The 16,692-nt window shown below is 36.9% G+C and overlaps 1 protein-coding gene across 1 annotated transcript; it reads left to right on the top strand.

The window, feature by feature from the left end:
- Window positions 1-9,100: 9,100 nt before the first annotated feature.
- Window positions 9,101-15,911, top strand: LOC115805105 (H-2 class II histocompatibility antigen, A-K alpha chain-like). The gene is made up of 3 exons (XM_030765589.1): window positions 9,101-9,332; window positions 9,528-9,809; window positions 15,780-15,911. The coding sequence occupies exons 1-3, from the start codon at window positions 9,101-9,103 to the stop codon at window positions 15,905-15,907; spliced, it is 642 nt and encodes a 213-aa protein (XP_030621449.1). The 3' UTR covers window positions 15,908-15,911.
- Window positions 15,912-16,692: the final 781 nt, after the last annotated feature.

The raw sequence follows: 16,692 nt of genomic DNA, 5'->3' as shown, positions 1-16,692 counted from the left end.
CATATTGTATCATCTGAATATGATATAAATCTTTAGAAATTTCCCTTCGGTTAAAAAATATGGAAGATCTGGGACACTACCAAAGGAAGTTGCAAGGGGCTATACTGTATATATTAAATATGACACATTGCCCCATCTTGGCCCTCTGCCCCTGCAAACTCTCCTTAAAGTATAGCTTACTGTACCCAAAATTCACCAGCACACCCCCCAAAAAAAGTGACAAATAGGTTACTTTCCCAAATAACGTAATCGGATTTGGGTACATCCCTACTGGGTAGACAGGGGATACAGACAGACTAGAATCACTGTAACGACCTCGTCTCTTCCCTCACCGGTCTCAGCCATTCAGCGCTCAGCATCGTTGCTTTAATAATCACCTGTCTGATCACTCTTCATCCCTCACACCTGCCTTCACTCTGTTCCCCTCTGATTTCCCTTTTAATTTTTATCCCTTCTGTTGGACCTGGCCTTTGCGATGTCAACACTCCCCATGTGTTTACTAAGCTGATTCACTATCTTTAAACTATGCCTTTCTAACTCGGCTCCCTGGTAACCCTTTACCACTACCACGTGTTCTCTGTGTTATGCTCTTTACTTGACTTTGTATTGATTTGGTTATTTTGCCCATACATATGTGTACAGCTGTTATTAGTGTTCATTTCAAGTGCCTATTTTATATATTCCTTTTGATGATTTTTTTTCACTAAACAGTTGTTTAAATTGAAGGTGCAATGTGGTTGGTGTTGGTGAGTTTTTGCTGTTTTTGTTCCTCTTTGAATTCCACTAAATATTTAATCACAAAATAAAGACGTACAAACAACCAAGGATACAAACAATATATCTTTACATTACTTCAGATATGAAGGATGAAAGGCATTTAAATTCATCTTTCAGTGTCTTAACTTAATGCTGACAAACTAAGCTGTGATATTGTCAAATGGAAAATGCGGGAGCTGTTATAATGGTGTCTTCTAACTATAATGACAAATGGCTGTTCAAAACTGGCACTCGTCTAGCAACAGGCAGTGGAGCATTTTTTGGGACTTTCCAGAAAAACTGTTTTACTGTTTGTAAGTGTTTTTGACATATGACATACTTTCACTGTGTCCTTTTCTTTTGCTATTACTACAGACCTCACACTTAATCTCCGTCTCACTGTAGACCTATGTTTGTAAAAATAACCTTGAGTGGCAAATGCATATCGAACTAGTTATGCTCCATCTGTAATATCTACACATAAAGCTGGAAAAAACCCTTAAAGATGCAATGTTCTATGTTATGATAAACACATTTAATGTATCACTTAACACTGCAAATCATTTTAGCCAGTAATTCAGTCTGAAGTTATCTTTTCAAGTGGTGTTTTGATCGTGATTTTCTTTTTTTTTCTAATTTTATTTTTATTTGCAAATTTTCAGAAACAGTTTTGAATATAGCATTTACAATATATCTCCCAGTCTTGGAGTACAGTTTTCAGTTATTTCATTATATCTTTACCCAGCAACAGCTGATTCTGTAAATCTGTTCGATTTTGGTCAATTCTGGTAAACTCTGTGGACAACTGAATTACAGGGAGGTTGGTTGTGGATTAAACTCAGTATAGTGGCAAAATTTCGTTTCTGTTTTCATTATAATTAAGCCACTTCTTTCACGTGGGCACAAAAGGTCATTTCGACTCGCATCCGTATCCACTTGTAACTTTCATCATTCACCAGAGCCTTGAAGCATGCTTATCACAACCAAGTCCTGGTGAATGTCGGCGTCGTTTATTTTCAGTTTCATCAAACAATCAGAGTCGTGATAATTTTACAGAAAGCGGTCAAAAAGGCTGTTTGCCATAATGTGCACACGTGTGCAAGAAAGCCTTCACCCTGCAGCAACGTCCAAACTTTCTTACGAATCCAATCCCACACATGCGCACCAGGGGACCCACCATTAACCAATCAGAATCCACAATTTACACCCAGCTACACCTGCACAACACAGCACAACAAAAATGGCATAATTCAAAACAAAAACACTATGAACAAATAATAATAACAATATCTGGCTCTTACACTCAGGTTCTGAGATGTAACACTATTTATTTATCATGCAGTCAGAAACAACACTAAGAACAACTGACATTGCAATATTGTAGTGTTAGGAAATTTAGAGCAAATATTGATGTGGTCACTTCCATGAGACTTTAATGAAACACCATACCAAAATGGCCACATCCGCTTAATTCGGTTAAAACGTCAGCACACCATTTCCTCTTTCCAGTTTTTTGCCTATTTGTATCATGTGTGTTTCAAGTTTCAGTCCTGTGTCTACCCTGTTTGTGCAAAACCTGCAATGTGAATAAAGAGCCTTTCTGATAGTCCACACTTGCATCCCGCTCTGTGGTCCTTTCGTGACAATCACTCAGATTCCCATGAACCCATGAGTGTAACCCATGAATGCACAGGTAAAATTTTGCCAACAGTCCTCAATGAGACCCAGGGCACAAATTATGTGTCAATTTAAGAGACTGTAAGGCAAAAAAATGTAGTTCAGTTTAAGAGATGTGTAAGGCATAACAGAATAAAATAGCATGGATGATCTATATCAGCAGCACCAAAACATTGTGGCCGTATGGGACAAAATGTCAGAAAAATGAGTCAAGGGCCAAGCTTAAAGGATTTTTTGACTTTCAGGTAATTAGTCTTGTTCTTTCTCACTTTTCCTAATAGTTTAAACAGAGAGATAGCATACTTTGTGTCATAACAACTGCAGCTGCTGCAGATGAGACACATTTTAAGTCCCCCTAATTTTGCCTAACTTATTTACTGTAACTAACCCTAATCCTTTGGCCTCCTACTGTGTATGTTATCACATGGAAACTTCATATTTTTCTGTGTCCTTTTCCCGGGAACCATTCCTGTGTCTGAACAATGCTTTCACTGTACAAATGTATTCCAGGAGTACAAGTGTATTCCTTTTCTCAGACAGTGTTTTAGTGGACATCATGAACAGAAGACAGCATACCTGTGTCCTCAGTCAGAGGAGGTAGAAGAAGGGAGAGAAAGGTGAAACTTCAAATATTTATGAAGGCCTAAGTCCATGTTTGCACATCAGTCCAGGCCATCCTTGTCTCATTCCTGCTCAAAATCTATATATCTGTGTGTAACAAAGGGTCTCCAAAGAAGAATGGAAAATTTTACTTAATTTTTTTTTTCAATCAAAATTCCCCAATAATTCTGTTATCATAACTTGATGCAGTAATACTGCTCTCAGTTAATATTCATCAATGTTGAGTCATATAAATTAAATAGACCTATTCAAAAATCTTGGCTATAACACATTATTTTGTCAAATTATGTGGGCTCCTGCATATAGCAGAGGTGCTTGTTGAACCGTTGAGTTGGTCAGGGTTCCTGTTACAGGCTTTGGCAAAGAAAAATGTCCATCAGAGTGTTGACACTGCTCAATATAGAACACTCTCTGCTCAGGATGCTGAGCACAAAACACAATTTATGACAACATCACCAAAGGGCATCCAAATCAATCCTACAACCTTTTTCCAAATTAGAGGGCATGACACCAAGGTAAATGTGTGTCTAAATACACATCATTAAGTACTATGTAATGTGAATTTGTTATAAAGTTTTTCGAATTGCAAATACTCACCATCTTTGAGATGATTTTCAATTACTAGTTAAGGCTTGTGCCGAAATAGCAGGACTGTCTCTAATTTCCACAGCAGTCACACTTTACTCTGCTCCTCTGTCATTGCAAACAAAAATCACCCTGAAATAGCACACATAGGTGAATTATGATGGAATTCATACACCAAGGTAAATGTACAATAATGCTAACTTGTTATGCTCTTTACTTGACTTTGTATTGATCTGGATATTTTGCCCATACATATGTGTACAGCTGTTATTAGTGTTCATTTCAAGTGCCTATTTTATATATTCCTTTTGATGATTTTTTTTCACTAAACAGTTGTTTAAATTGAAGGTGCAATGTGGTTGGTGTTGGTGAGTTTTTGCTGTTTTTGTTCCTCTTTGAATTCCACTAAATATTTAATCACAAAATAAAGACGTACAAACAACCAAGGATACAAACAATATATCTTTACATTACTTCAGATATGAAGGATGAAAGGCATTTAAATTCATCTTTCAGTGTCTTAACTTAATGCTGACAAACTAAGCTGTGATATTGTCAAATGGAAAATGCGGGAGCTGTTATAATGGTGTCTTCTAACTATAATGACAAATGGCTGTTCAAAACTGGCACTCGTCTAGCAACAGGCAGTGGAGCATTTTTTGGGACTTTCCAGAAAAACTGTTTTACTGTTTGTAAGTGTTTTTGACATATGACATACTTTCACTGTGTCCTTTTCTTTTGCTATTACTACAGACCTCACACTTAATCTCCGTCTCACTGTAGACCTATGTTTGTAAAAATAACCTTGAGTGGCAAATGCATATCGAACTAGTTATGCTCCATCTGTAATATCTACACATAAAGCTGGAAAAAACCCTTAAAGATGCAATGTTCTATGTTATGATAAACACATTTAATGTATCACTTAACACTGCAAATCATTTTAGCCAGTAATTCAGTCTGAAGTTATCTTTTCAAGTGGTGTTTTGATCGTGATTTTCTTTTTTTTTCTAATTTTATTTTTATTTGCAAATTTTCAGAAACAGTTTTGAATATAGCATTTACAATATATCTCCCAGTCTTGGAGTACAGTTTTCAGTTATTTCATTATATCTTTACCCAGCAACAGCTGATTCTGTAAATCTGTTCGATTTTGGTCAATTCTGGTAAACTCTGTGGACAACTGAATTACAGGGAGGTTGGTTGTGGATTAAACTCAGTATAGTGGCAAAATTTCGTTTCTGTTTTCATTATAATTAAGCCACTTCTTTCACGTGGGCACAAAAGGTCATTTCGACTCGCATCCGTATCCACTTGTAACTTTCATCATTCACCAGAGCCTTGAAGCATGCTTATCACAACCAAGTCCTGGTGAATGTCGGCGTCGTTTATTTTCAGTTTCATCAAACAATCAGAGTCGTGATAATTTTACAGAAAGCGGTCAAAAAGGCTGTTTGCCATAATGTGCACACGTGTGCAAGAAAGCCTTCACCCTGCAGCAACGTCCAAACTTTCTTACGAATCCAATCCCACACATGCGCACCAGGGGACCCACCATTAACCAATCAGAATCCACAATTTACACCCAGCTACACCTGCACAACACAGCACAACAAAAATGGCATAATTCAAAACAAAAACACTATGAACAAATAATAATAACAATATCTGGCTCTTACACTCAGGTTCTGAGATGTAACACTATTTATTTATCATGCAGTCAGAAACAACACTAAGAACAACTGACATTGCAATATTGTAGTGTTAGGAAATTTAGAGCAAATATTGATGTGGTCACTTCCATGAGACTTTAATGAAACACCATACCAAAATGGCCACATCCGCTTAATTCGGTTAAAACGTCAGCACACCATTTCCTCTTTCCAGTTTTTTGCCTATTTGTATCATGTGTGTTTCAAGTTTCAGTCCTGTGTCTACCCTGTTTGTGCAAAACCTGCAATGTGAATAAAGAGCCTTTCTGATAGTCCACACTTGCATCCCGCTCTGTGGTCCTTTCGTGACAATCACTCAGATTCCCATGAACCCATGAGTGTAACCCATGAATGCACAGGTAAAATTTTGCCAACAGTCCTCAATGAGACCCAGGGCACAAATTATGTGTCAATTTAAGAGACTGTAAGGCAAAAAAATGTAGTTCAGTTTAAGAGATGTGTAAGGCATAACAGAATAAAATAGCATGGATGATCTATATCAGCAGCACCAAAACATTGTGGCCGTATGGGACAAAATGTCAGAAAAATGAGTCAAGGGCCAAGCTTAAAGGATTTTTTGACTTTCAGGTAATTAGTCTTGTTCTTTCTCACTTTTCCTAATAGTTTAAACAGAGAGATAGCATACTTTGTGTCATAACAACTGCAGCTGCTGCAGATGAGACACATTTTAAGTCCCCCTAATTTTGCCTAACTTATTTACTGTAACTAACCCTAATCCTTTGGCCTCCTACTGTGTATGTTATCACATGGAAACTTCATATTTTTCTGTGTCCTTTTCCCGGGAACCATTCCTGTGTCTGAACAATGCTTTCACTGTACAAATGTATTCCAGGAGTACAAGTGTATTCCTTTTCTCAGACAGTGTTTTAGTGGACATCATGAACAGAAGACAGCATACCTGTGTCCTCAGTCAGAGGAGGTAGAAGAAGGGAGAGAAAGGTGAAACTTCAAATATTTATGAAGGCCTAAGTCCATGTTTGCACATCAGTCCAGGCCATCCTTGTCTCATTCCTGCTCAAAATCTATATATCTGTGTGTAACAAAGGGTCTCCAAAGAAGAATGGAAAATTTTACTTAATTTTTTTTTTCAATCAAAATTCCCCAATAATTCTGTTATCATAACTTGATGCAGTAATACTGCTCTCAGTTAATATTCATCAATGTTGAGTCATATAAATTAAATAGACCTATTCAAAAATCTTGGCTATAACACATTATTTTGTCAAATTATGTGGGCTCCTGCATATAGCAGAGGTGCTTGTTGAACCGTTGAGTTGGTCAGGGTTCCTGTTACAGGCTTTGGCAAAGAAAAATGTCCATCAGAGTGTTGACACTGCTCAATATAGAACACTCTCTGCTCAGGATGCTGAGCACAAAACACAATTTATGACAACATCACCAAAGGGCATCCAAATCAATCCTACAACCTTTTTCCAAATTAGAGGGCATGACACCAAGGTAAATGTGTGTCTAAATACACATCATTAAGTACTATGTAATGTGAATTTGTTATAAAGTTTTTCGAATTGCAAATACTCACCATCTTTGAGATGATTTTCAATTACTAGTTAAGGCTTGTGCCGAAATAGCAGGACTGTCTCTAATTTCCACAGCAGTCACACTTTACTCTGCTCCTCTGTCATTGCAAACAAAAATCACCCTGAAATAGCACACATAGGTGAATTATGATGGAATTCATACACCAAGGTAAATGTACAATAATGCTAACTTGTTATGCTCTTTACTTGACTTTGTATTGATCTGGATATTTTGCCCATACATATGTGTACAGCTGTTATTAGTGTTCATTTCAAGTGCCTATTTTATATATTCCTTTTGATGATTTTTTTTCACTAAACAGTTGTATAAATTGAAGGTGCAATGTGGTTGGTGTTGGTGAGTTTTTGCTGTTTTTGTTCCTCTTTGAATTCCACTAAATATTTAATCACAAAATAAAGACGTACAAACAACCAAGGATACAAACAATATATCTTTACATTACTTCAGATATGAAGGATGAAAGGCATTTAAATTCATCATTTGGTGTCTTAACTTAATGCTGACAAACTAAGCTGTGATATTGTCAAATGGAAAATGCGGGAGTATTTACTCTTTCCAGTTTTTTAAATGATGGGGCACATAGAGTCACTTTAGCTCCTCAGAGTGTTTCAGTTATGAGTTCTGTGGTCTTTAAGAAAAAATGCGTTTCATTCCTTATGGAGTATACATCACTCATTTCAGTAATCTGCTTACTAATGACATTTTCAATTTTACACATGATTTTTTCATTGCTGTTTGTATCAGCAATGTTGATAAAAACACTGAAAACGGACTGAAAGACACACTACACAATATAAGAAAGTCTAACCAACCACCATTTGGCTTCAGAACAGTCCCATCTATGTTTGAATGCAGTTCTACAACTTCTTTACTACGTGGGGCAGGGTGGGGGGAGGGGGCATGTTAAAGGCTATAAACTGAATTTCATGAAAAGCCTCCTCCATATACTACTTCATGCTTCATCATTATGCATCATAATGTGTGTCACACTTTTACAGATTATTATTCATGAACTGTGGTAATCAAGGGGAAAAATTGGTAGCCCAAGTCCTACTGACCACTGTAATCAAATTTTACTAACATTTGCAACTGTGATCTCAGATAATGTTTGTCATATACACAAATAAACTCATAATTAACTCATACTATCTGTATTAATGGAATCAGTGACTTAGATTATTGCTTGCTAGACTGACTAAACAATTGGGTGCTCTTCAAGGTTCAACCAAATTTGAAACGAAACTTACTTAGACACAACAGTGTCAGAATGAAACTAGTAATCTTACTGGATTATATAATTATCAAGGTACAGCATGACAGAAGAAAGGAATACAGACTCAGTACTCAGTGAGTTTTCACTGTGGTTGGCATCTTTCTATTCTACATACAATCTTTGGAGTTCAGTGAAACATGAGGTTCTACGTTTTAATCCTTGCAGTTCTCTCTGCTGTAATTTGCACAGGAGCTCAAAGTGAGTCAGTGTTATATTATCTTACATTTTGGCATAACACTGCTGAGTTGTGACAAGGATGGATGTTTTTGTTATTGTTTTTTACAATTTACAATTTGGCATTTCGTTGATGCTTTCAAATCAAAGCAACTTACATCTAGTGCATCAATCGGGTTTAGCTAACTACTTCGTAAACATATTTTTTTTATTTAGTTTTTTTTTTAGTTTTTGTTTTAATGTATTTGGTTGTTTTTTGCCACAAACCCTAAAAACACACAAAAAATGCTACGTAAATATTTATTCAGTGGAGATTCAAAGCTGTTGTTGGTACGACTGACATCCTACCTGATCATTTAGAACAGAAACAACCCTGCCATATTATTGGACTGTCTGATATATTAAGTAAATTAAGTAAATAAAAATACGCAAGGGCTTAAAAGGTACAGCCAGTTTCAGCTAATTCAATTCCAATATGAAGAGGGTATTCAATGCATAACAATACAAATATTGTTTTGGAAATGTGCATGTTTGACTGCATATTATAAGGTATTATAATGTTGTAAAAAAAGGGGGGGGGGAGCAAATGAAATGGCAATAATCAGCTAAAAGAGGCAAAGTTCAAAACATTCAAATGGATATTTCAAGAAAGTAATATTCATTCTGTAATGTGAGTGTCTTTTTTTTTTTATCTCTTTCAGTCAAACATGTTGACATAGAAATGAATGCATGTTTGGAAGAAAAACATGTAGAGGATCTATATGAACTTGACGGTGAGGAAATAGCTCATGCCAGCTTCACAGAAAACAAAATGGTGATGACACTGCCTGACTTTGCAGATCCTTCTACTTATGAAGATGGAACTTATGAGTCAGCGGTGCAAAAACAAAAAACCTGTCAAGTCAACTTGAAACTTCATAAAAAGACTTACAACAGCCCACCAGAGGCAAAAGGTGAGACCTGAGCACATTGTACCGCATATATGCAGTTTAAAACAAAGAAGCAAACAATTTTAAAGAAAAGCCTAACAAGTTGAGGTTGAAATTGTGCTGACAAGCATATTTAAAAACCAAATGTATCTAGACGTTATCTATACATTACAATTTCTTAAACTAAGTGCCTGATGAAACAAACGATTGTTCTCCTAGATCCTCCCCGTAGCTCCATATACCCAAGTGATTATGTGACACCCGGCGTGATGAACACATTAATCTGTCATGTGACTGGGTTCTTTCCTCCTGAGCTCAGAGTAAAGTGGACAAAGAACAATGAGGATGTGACAGAAGGTGTGACCATTAGTCAGTTTCGATTCAATGAAGATGGCACCTTCAATGCATTCTCCACACTGAGCTTCACTCCAGAGAAGGGGGACATCTACACCTGCACAGTTGAACATCGGGCCCTCCAGGAACCCCTAAAAAAAGAATGGGGTGAGTCTATGACTTTGTTTGAAATGACATGCATAGTGATCAGCAAAGTGAATAGCTACAGTATACACTTCACAGTTTGGACAGTTTGAGCATAACACAGACACAGTTGACACAGAAAATATGAGAGAGATTTGTATGGTATCAGGCAATGATTAGGTAACATCTGTTAACATCTGTTTCAGTAGCTCAGCTGAACACACTTAGACGTAAGGAGTGTAAATAACCTTTGACTTCTCCCAAGGACACATTCCTAATTTATGCCATTGCCAATTTGAAACTTGAAGCTGATAGAATGCTGTCACCTTGAAGATTTTTTTTTTCTACCTTAGGCACTTGTATGGATACCCCAGTAAAAAAGAATGGGGTACTGACTTGTCACAGTGTTTTGCTCTTTGTAATGTACCAATGAATTCAAAGCTATATCGAATACAATGCGTGAAAAGTGGTGTATTTGGAAGTATCTGGACAAAGTAAACTTCCGCCAAACCTGCTGTTTGCCGGAGGTATTCGGATGCCCACAGAACTTTATTATGTGGACCTGAAAACTCCTGTAAATGTCCGAATACAGCTGTTAGACGGACGTTTTCGGGCATCCGCATGACCACAATCGTTAGCTGATGGCTTGGCCTTTCAAATGCTAATAACAGTCAGTGGTCTAGGTGGGACTGGGTATAGAAGCCTGCCTCCCTTCCTCGCTGTAACTTTCTATCAGTTAGACTATATGTAATATTTAGGATATATTTTGATAACCATAAAAACTTGTTAGGTGTTGCATGGTGTATAATACAGCTGTGGTAGGCCCATATAGCCTTTAATGTCATTGCACTGTCTGCAGCTAAATTAAGATGGACTCTTCAAATGGAGCATACAAAAACACACTGAAAACATAATATAAAAATAAGTCTAAATGAAAGGTTCATTAAGTACATATTTGATGGTTATGCAACTGTCCTTTACTTGGGGTGAGTATAGGGTGACCAGACGCAAACAGACCAAATGGGGGACAAGTAGTAAGTTTGTGTAGGACAATGTGGGACATGTTACCAACGATGTGAGATAACATAAACTTAGATATAATGTCAGTCTAACTGAATACGAAACACTTGTATTGAAAAGACATCCAACACACATTGGCCATTACAGGCCCATCAAAGGCAACTGTACTTAAGCAAAGCAGCAGACATCATACAGCTCAAGTCTTTCAAGTTAAACCTCTGACCAAATCCAACTGTAAGAATAAATAAGGCTCAAAATAAATATTACATAAAATAAAACAATTTCAATGCAAATTTTTATATCAAGCCAAAATCTCTATTGGATGAGTAGCATGGTCAGAAGGGATAAAAGATCTTTTTCCTTTCTTTTTGACCATGATGTCGGCTGACAGCGTTTACCTTCATATCTGTAATGTTTTACTAAGTTTGTTTTTTGTGAAGTAGCAAATAAATTTGTCGGCCCCACCGCTGCACAGTTTGATTGACAGCCGCCACAGCCGACCGCCCTCAATGCTCTCCTCTCAGCCATTGGGTAAAAGCAAGGCTTTAAAAAAAACTCGGCTACGCTGCATTTTCACTGCTTTTGACATAGCGTTATTAAATAGATTAGAAACTATGCCGCAATGGCATAAGCGGCTCATGTGCCAGGCGGGTAAAAGAATGGATCCATTTATTTTTTATTTCTGACAGTTAAAAACGACCAGCGAAAATGCAGGACATTATCTCAATATGAGGGATGCGGGACAGAGGGTACAGGAGGTTTTTTTTAAGTTTACAGGGTACAGGAGTTTTTGTTGTTGTTGTTGTTGTTGTTGTTCCTCGCTTGTTTGTTTGGAATGTTTCTTCTCAGTACGAGGACGCGCCCCGTTTTCAAACCACCCACTCAGAATCTAAGGTTTAGTCCTGTCCAGTCAGTTTTCTGTGCGTGAGATGGCGTAGAGTGACAGTAACCAATAGCATTGTCTGCAACTGCAGCGCGAAATTTGCTTTGGGGAAGGGGTTACCTGTATGTAGGAGAAGCAAGTTACAGAAGTTGTACTCCGTATTCTGTTGATAGTGTGCATTTTGAAGATGACTTGCAAAAGAACACTTGAGTTTTCGAACGGACAGCGGAGTGGAGAGGCTACTTGTGCGCTGGGAATATCCAATTTTTTCAACGCCGAGTCCGAACGAAAACAAACAACTGGTGTCCCCGTTAAATGCATTTTTATGAAGATGTCTGAACAGCAGTAAACGTTCATGGAGAATGTTATTCAGCGGTTGGACAGGATGGAGTCCCATCAAAGAGGCGCAAAAGGAGTCTGCCCAAAAAAGAAGACGAGCGGGAACTCTGTTTCAGTAAGTTTATTTCCGTAGACTTCTGGCTTTTGTCTTTGACTGCCGCACATTCTGATACGTTCGCATTTCTTTATCTGCTTTATCCCTTAATGTGGTTGAATTTAACTCTTGTACTAATTTTGCTTCTACAGGAACCTGTGCGGAGAATGCATAATGCTGACAACAACAGACTATTTTTCAGAAATAAATGACTCCTGCTTCCATATAAGTTGACATTTCACAAAAGATTCACTTGTAGTAAGTTTTGCACTGTAACTGGGAGCTACTACAGCAATCAGAATGAGAAAAGGACATGAAGTTGATTTTTAGTGAATTATTTTCAGAAATAATTGACTGTTGTTTCCATGTAAATTGACATTTCACAAACATTTCACTTGTAGTAAGTTACACACTGTAATTGGGAATCACTACAGCAATCAGAATGAGAAAAGATCATATCTTTGATTTTTAGTGAATATTTTTCAGAAATAAATGACTCCTGCTTCCAGATAAGCTGATCTTTCTCAAAAGCCTCACCTGTAGTGAGCAAGACACTGTAATTGGAAAGTACTACGGCTTTCATAATGAGAAAAAGTCTTTTAGTTGATTTTTAGTAAATATTTTTCAGGAATAAATGACTCCTGCCTCCATATAAGTTGACCTTTCTCAAAAATTTCACTTGTAGTATGTTATGCACTGTAAGAGGGAACTACTACAGAAATCAGAGTGAGAAAAGGTGTATTGGTCATTTAGTTGATTTAGTGAATATTTTTCTGTGAGGAAAAGAATTACAGAGTTCCATGTAATTTGACTTTTCAGGAAATTCTCATTTGTAGTGAATATTTTAAAACCAACTGTCATGTCAAAAGGCGAACATCCATGAAATGTGTAATTTGCAGACGGTCCCTTACACAGGCGTAGCGACTGAAGGTATAATAAAAGTGTCCTGAAGCTGTTTTTGGATAAAAATGGATAGCGACAATAAAAATTGTTATTTTCTTCTCACACACCACATTATAGTGTACTTTCCATGTCTTCGAACATGTAATTAAGCTTGAGTGCTTTGTCATGTCCGAATTCAGGAAAGCTTAAAACCGAATATCCAGCAAATATCCCAATCTAAAGCTAACTTTACCACGCTAACAAACTTTTAAATAATCTTCCTTTCTTCTCCACGTTTTTTTCTCTCTCTAGCATCCTGCAAGACCTATTGAGACTGTTCAAAAGTGTTATAGGATGAACCAAGAAGGGAATCTAGAGAACAAAGAGGGGGGCGGGATCGCCACTCGAACGAGGCAAAGGAGGAGAAGAGTAAGTCAGAACATCATTTCCCCAGTAGTTCTTAGACTTTTTCTCCATTTGCTATTTTCAGTGATCTAATTTCTATTTTCACTGTGTTTTGCAGCTGCACAAGGCCAGAGCTAGTGTTCTTTAAACTGATGAAGAGGCTGCCATATGGAGGACCGCATCAGTAGATATCATTTCTGAGGAGGAGGACACCATCTGGGATGGAAGGCCAGTGTGGGTCCTCCCGCGTAGCACAGAGTTGTCTGCACTGTGTGGGGTGCTACAGAATAGACTGGACAAAGACCAAAAACATGTTGTGAATCACCATGCACGAGTTGGTGCGGATAGATTCACAATGGAGACCACGAAAGCTGGGTTGTTCTTGGGAATGCTCAACATTTAGAGTTTCATTTATGCTCCCAAAAAGCATTTATATTATATACTATGATATTACAGTATAATCTGTTCTAATGTATTCTATTCTGTTATATGTTGTACACTGATAAATATATATATATATATATAATTGTCAATTTATATGCCTTATAATTTATATTATACTGTATTTTCTTTATTTATAATAAAATTTGTGTAATTCATTTTTGTTTGCCAGACTATCTATACAATCTACCTATGAACATAAAACAACACCACTAATAATGATAATAATAATAACAATAATAATATTAATAATATAAACCATATGAAATCATGTCTGGGGACACACAATGGACCAATGGAGAAGAGATTTAGAGGAGGGGCAAGGCATCCACCAATCCAAAGTAAGACTTTTGACCAATGGCAGGATACCTGTTGGCCCAAGGTGTGAAGTACAAATGTTGCCTTGCAAGCATCCCCAAGGGATTATTCACCATGGCCACTAAGGGCTATAGGCAGACCCCCAAACCTGCTACATATTCAGGAGTATTCCATGCCACGTAACAGAGCTGCAAACTGCCGGATACAGCCGATTATCTGTGGAATATCTGGGAATATGCAGGAGTATTCCAGTCCGGATACACCTCTTTTCACACAGTTATATGTTATATCATTAGCTGATGTAATTCACAGGAACTAAAATGAAACCAGTGCATAGATCTAATATTATGTACTTTGATGTTTGGTTATCAAAATAATTAGAAAAGTAGCTCAGGAATGGGTGGTTTGCAAAAGCAAATAGTGAAAAAAAAGCTTACCAAAGCAATTAATTTATTTGTTAATCTTGCTGGCAAACACACTAATAATACAGATTAACTGTGCAGTTAAAATCTCTGTCAGCCTCAGGTAGGATCTTTACTCCCTTACTTGAACAATCCATGCACTACAGCCCTGTGTATAGGGTTAGTTCTCTGTTAGAGGAATCAAGAAACACAATCTATGGGCAAAATATTCAGAATTAAAATCATACTATTTGCCAGCCAAACTCAATTGTTTAATATCAAAACCCCAAAAATTGGCTGCAAGCAGTGGCATTGCCAGGGTCTATAATTTGGGACTTAAGGCCTGAATGCTTTGTATATAGCCCTGACTATGTTTTTTTCATCTGAACCTGGAAAAAAAAGATTACAGTACATTTTGCTGTTTTAATCTTTGTTGGAATAAATCCTGAAACATTAAACATCTGGTCTTTCAATAAAACACAGAGTAGACAGCTGTGTAGGCTACACTTAAGTTTAACTTAAGTTTCAAGACTCTCAAGATAAATTGTCATCAATAAGGTTATTGATAATGTTTATTATTCTTATGATTAATGATTAATGATAACATGGAATTCTGGAGAGCTTGCTTCATAACACCATAGCTAGAAATAATGTTTGCTATGTAGTGCGAGAGATGGCTGACAGCCACAGAGACCAGATTTAAATACAGCTAAGGGGAAGCTGTTGGACTGCCTGAAATATGGCTTATTGTGTCTATTAATAGCTGTCAGTAGTTGTCAATGTCTTAAAAACACTGCACATCTGTGTAATATAAGGAAAATGGACAAATTTGGAAGTTCTACAATCTGCCCCTTTAGGCATTCAAACAGTAAATACAATTATTAATTATTGTCAAGATTAAGGCAGCTGAATTGGTAGTTAAATATACTGCCACCCAGTTGTTTCTTAAAATGCACATACAATTGAATCATGGCATAGCTTTTATTTGAAAACAGGAAAAAAAATCAGTGATCTCACTTCTATTGTTTGTGTTGTTCAATCCTTTCTGTTTATCCTCATTAAGGCTGGAATCACCGTGTAGGTTACAATATATTTCCAAAACTTTAATAGGCTGGTTTAAAAAGCACAAGTATTTCCAATTACATATTGAAGTCAGTCAAAGTCAGTTTACAACATGACTTGATAAGTGTACGTGTGTGTGTGTCCAACAGATGCAGATGATGAGATTACTGTGCCCAGTATTGGTCCATCTGTGTTCTGTGGAGTGGGTCTGACTGTAGGGCTGCTGGGAGTGGCAGTTGGAACATTCTTCCTCGTCAAAGGCAACAACTGCAACTGACAGTGCAGGTAAAAATATTGTATAGTGGACTGTATTCCTGAATTACCATTACCAGGATGCTTGGCTTTTATGAATATTATAAGAGTGCATATAACAAATGAATGTCTGTTTAAGAAGTCACAGTTACCTCCTGCCACAAAGGTGGAAAAAACATACCAGCATTTTCAATAGTTAGCTTGGATGCACTCTTCAGTCCATCCAGCATCCAGTCAACACAAGCTTTAGTAGAAAATGCCTTACAAATTAAAAATAAACATGACTACTTTTGTAACTTTTGTTTTTGTTTGACAGGGAATCCAAAATTCAATTTAAATAGTCATTTTCTTTGCATCTGTGAGGAACAATAAAGGAACAACAGGAACAATAAACAATAAGAAGAAGAAGAAGAAGAAGAAGAAAAATAATAGTTTAGTATTCCAAAACAAGTTTCTGTAAAACATCCAAGTATGATCAACCAATGAAATAATGATTATTGTCATGATCAATTCGTCATGATCAAACATTCACTGGGATCCCATAATGTATGGGAGACAATCTGAAGTGATCTGCAGCAACAGTATAGTCACAAATGGGGCATTGAGAAATTAACTGCATTTGTAATTGCCAATTTAACAGTACAACAAACAAAAGAAAAAAAATCATAGATACCGACCTGCCACTTGATTTGAGAAGAATACTTGTTCAAGAAACAGCTCTTACATGTCATCATGCCAAAAACTGATTTATTAATGCAACAAAGAAAATCTTCCAATGACAAGCCTCATTTTTATGTCTGAATGGTCATA

The sequence above is a fragment of the Chanos chanos genome, chromosome 1 (assembly GCF_902362185.1).
Source record: "Chanos chanos chromosome 1, fChaCha1.1, whole genome shotgun sequence".
NCBI classification, from domain to species: Eukaryota; Metazoa; Chordata; class Actinopteri; order Gonorynchiformes; family Chanidae; genus Chanos; species Chanos chanos.
The sequence above is the reverse complement of the archived record's forward strand: the minus strand, read 5'-3'. Positions and strand labels throughout refer to the sequence as shown.

Excerpts from the sequence above, each read along its gene's own strand:
- LOC115805105 (XM_030765589.1), top strand. The coding sequence starts at position 9,101 with ATGAATGCATGTTTGGAAGAAAAACATGTAGAGGATCTATATGAACTT. Across the intron at positions 9,333-9,527 it reads CAGCCCACCAGAGGCAAAAG|ATCCTCCCCGTAGCTCCATA; the intron begins GTGAGACCTGAG and ends TTGTTCTCCTAG. Across the intron at positions 9,810-15,779 it reads ACCCCTAAAAAAAGAATGGG|ATGCAGATGATGAGATTACT; the intron begins GTGAGTCTATGA and ends TGTGTCCAACAG.